This window comes from Branchiostoma belcheri, unplaced genomic scaffold, assembly GCF_001625305.1.
Source record: "Branchiostoma belcheri isolate BF01 breed outbred unplaced genomic scaffold, Haploidv18h27 scaffold28, whole genome shotgun sequence".
In the NCBI taxonomy this organism is placed as follows: domain Eukaryota; kingdom Metazoa; phylum Chordata; class Leptocardii; order Amphioxiformes; family Branchiostomatidae; genus Branchiostoma; species Branchiostoma belcheri.
The window spans coordinates 928,053-931,536 of NW_017803887.1; the positions used below are offsets into that span (position 1 = coordinate 928,053).

Sequence of the window (3,484 nt, forward strand, 5' to 3'; positions counted from 1 at the left end):
GTTTCAGCGAGCACGGGCCACCATTCAGCACACGCTTAGGAAACCACGTATTTCCCCATTAGCCCCACAAAGACGCGTGTGTTGTGCACCGTCAGGTAATAGACAGGTATGTCATTAAGTCCATTCCCAGGTTATTAAGGACAACATTACCATACAGCTGGGTGTGCTGGCATGTGTGTGCGGAGCGTGGGAACGGCCCGCCCCGAGATGTTGTCAGCTCACTCGACTGGAGTCCGCCGCCTGGGGGCAGTCGTTAACTCACCTGTGAGGTGGCAGAACACAGTTTTCGTCCTATGGAGATTTCTATACTGTAGTTAAGGAGCCCTAAGTGAGAAGGTTCGACGCTGTAAAATTTATAGTAGGGTGCACAAGCGAGTTACAAAAATTTGATATATTTGCGTTCAGGGCACAACCTACAAAATATGTGAAAACCAGCTCAAGCTCAGCTCAAAACACTTTTATATTGCGCTTTGCGGGGGTCATGTGAACTGCAGCCGCACAGGATAGGCAACGGTGGATACATGGGGAGGGGGGCAGTCTTTAACTCACCTGTTAACTAGCGGGGTCACTTGGGAAGGACAGGCAATGGTGGGTACATGTGCTGGAAGGGGTTTACCTACTTGGTGCTGAAAGGTCATCAGCTTTCAGTTTACACAGATTCGTCTAGTTTTCCCAGCGAAAAAAACTAATGTTGTCTTTGTGTTACGCAACATTGTCGAGATTTTCAATTATGAAAAGTTTATTTGTTTTACACAGTAAGGTGCAGCAGGTTTTATTTGTTGTGTCAATAAAGAATCTTTTTTAAAGTTGCGGTCCCTTTGAAAGTCAATGTTCATGTTGTAGTTGTCTACTCATATTGTGTTACTAAGTGTTCCCCTCAAGTAGAAGACTGTTCGTAAGAGCCACGAGAGATCAATAGTACGTGTATGAACCAGTGCGTTGAAAGTTACGCTCATTTATCTGCATTTTCCCTCAATTAGAAGACTGACCAATATCTTAAGCTTAAGAACTGTGAAGAATACACGTCACTGTGTACCCTTATGAAACCAAGCTCAATGTTAATTAATGTGTGTTCTTCTATATCCCCGTAAATTTGTATCTGTCCCTATGCTTCAGGGCCACGTGCATGACGTAACGGAATGATTAAATGTCACTCTTCCATGTACATGTAATAACGCGTGCATTCCTATTGTTCCTGTGTGGAAACAAGACCAATATTTCTGAATATATGTCCGTGTCGACTTTTACTAACAGAATAGACAAACTTTGTCGTTCACCGTTAGCATCACATTGAATTTACTATGTGTCTAAAATTCATGGTTTGTAGTGAAAATATGGAAACTGTCAAATTACTTCAATGACTAATACACAACAACACAGACAAGTTGTAAGTTTTTATCCTTTTTAATGTGAAAAAGCAGTCACCATTCACAAGGATAGAGTGCACAAAGGCAGCAGCTTAGAACGACAAACATACAAACATGTTTCTTGTATCAAATATAGAGCGATCATTACAGTATATACAAGTTATGCTACAAGCAGAGTCTCACAGAGTTCACCACGGTCTCCACATCTTTTCCGACTCGTTGACGGGAGACGCGGACTTGATGTGAGCGGGGCTGAGGGCTGTGTGCGCCGAGGCGAACTGCTGTGTCGGTACGGTCTGGCTGACGCTGTTCTCGACGGTGTTCAGTCCGTATACGGGTGAGGGCGTAAGTCCGTGTACGGGCGAGTGCTCGGCGGGGATGTTGACGTGAACGTTGTTGACGTACAGGGGAACCAGGTGCTGGGTGGGTGCCTGGCCGGGAAGGAGCACAGCAGCAGCGCCGTGTGGTACGCCACCGTACACCGTCGCTGGTACGGTCGGGAGGGGGGACGCCTGGTGCCCGGGGAGGTAGCCGGTGGTTTCGGGGGCCTGTAGCCGGATGGGCTGACCGTGCTGGCTGGTGTGTACAGCGGGGTCTACCCTCTCCAAGTGGTTGAGCAGCTTCTGCCTGACCTGCGGCTCCACGCCGTCCACCGTGCCCATGAAGCGGGCCACCTCGGCCCGGCAGCGGCTGTAGCCCGCCCGGTACCTGCCCAGCGCCGCGGGGTCGGCGGAGGCGGCGGCGGCCATCTGCTGCCTCTGTAGGCTGCGGACGTGCTTCACGGCGATCTCCAGGATGTCGGCCTTCTCAAGCTTGGAGTGGTGAGGCGCCTAGAGAAAAAAACATGAGCAAAACTTCGGTCAGTCACTTCGATCATACGGGAGAGTAAGCAATCAAAACTTTCCTGTGCAGCAAAGCTAGTCTGGATGTCACGTCTGGCACCCAGGCTACAAATCTAAACTCGAGCAGATCTTTTGGTGGTTACAAGACAGTATAAAATGAAATTTGCCACGCTATATCCATTTGCCTGGCGTAAAAAAATCCATTACAGAAAATGAAAGCCCGACAAAAAGCGAATCCTACACCTCTGCTTGGAGAGGACTACAAACTTACACCTAATCCCCGAACGAAAACAAATAGAAATGAATATCTCACAAAATACATAAAGATACTTACGTTGATGTCATCCTTGACGGTCCCCAGGATGAGGTTCTTCAGCTCGTTCAGACTGTTGTTGATTCTGGCGCGGCGACGTTTCTCCATCAGAGGCTTGGACGACTGGGAGTGAAAATATAGAAAAATTAGATACTGTCTGTCGAGTGTCGTAACATTTTTTTTATTCCGAAACATGTAATCACAAGACGTGGTGACGACACACTCAAGTTCTTTCAACTCATATTAATGCCGACACAAACACAGGGACAGTACAATACTCATTTACACCTGAGCGAAATGAGGAAAGTCGTGTAAAGTGCCTTTCCCAAGGGCACAAGATCGGTGACATGTCAGGACTCGAACCCGGGGCCTCTGGTTCCGAGTCGAGAACGCTGCCGCTGCGCCACACGACCCCACATAACATTGAATACTACAAACGTGTTCAGCAATTATAACAACGGTGCAGAATTATTACACGGTCTTAAAAACGTATGAAATCTCGTACAAAGAAGCGCCGATGCTTACCTTGCGACCCTGGTAAGGGGTAGAGTTTCCGACGACTTTCTCGACAGGCATGTTGACGGTGGCTGTCCGCTTGTTGTGGTCGAAAGCTGGCCTAAAGTTGTCGTGTCTCTGAGAGCGTGTCAGAGTGACGAGTGTGTATGCCTGGGATGGCCGTCCTGCATTTATACCAGTTGCTTTGTTTGTTCCTTTTGTTCTACTTTGCCGACAACGCATACCTGCACTCTCGACCAATCACGCCAAGTGGTCCAATCTGTGCCGCCTCTTCTGATTGGTCGCGATCACCGCGATTGGTGTATAATCACCCCTGATTGGTCAGCGTCACGGGCGTCGTCGGCGTCCGTCCACTGCCGGCTGACATCTGCCGATATGTACCTTATTACCGTGCTAAGCACGTGCCGGGCCCTTTGTCTGACGGTCGGCCGGAGTGTGGGAAAACT

At 48.7% G+C, this 3,484-nt stretch overlaps 1 protein-coding gene across 1 annotated transcript; it reads right to left on the reverse strand.

Annotated features, from left to right (window-relative positions):
* Nucleotides 1-1,378: 1,378 nt before the first annotated feature.
* Nucleotides 1,379-3,199, reverse strand: LOC109472670 (transcription factor HES-4-B-like). Its single transcript, XM_019772510.1, has 3 exons — nucleotides 3,048-3,199; nucleotides 2,544-2,645; nucleotides 1,379-2,197 (listed from the first exon to the last, which is right to left on the reverse strand). The coding sequence occupies exons 1-3, from the start codon at nucleotides 3,096-3,098 to the stop codon at nucleotides 1,556-1,558; spliced, it is 795 nt and encodes a 264-aa protein (XP_019628069.1). The 5' UTR covers nucleotides 3,099-3,199; the 3' UTR covers nucleotides 1,379-1,555.
* Between the last annotated feature and the right edge of the window lie 285 nt (nucleotides 3,200-3,484).

Coding starts and splice junctions, on each gene's coding strand:
- LOC109472670 (XM_019772510.1), bottom strand. CDS start 3,098: ATGCCTGTCGAGAAAGTCGTCGGAAACTCTACCCCTTACCAGGGTCGC. Junction 2,646..3,047: donor CCCCTTACCAGGGTCGCAAG/GTAAGCATCGGC, acceptor TTTCACTCCCAG/TCGTCCAAGCCTCTGATGGA. Junction 2,198..2,543: donor CCGTCAAGGATGACATCAAC/GTAAGTATCTTT, acceptor TTTTTTCTCTAG/GCGCCTCACCACTCCAAGCT.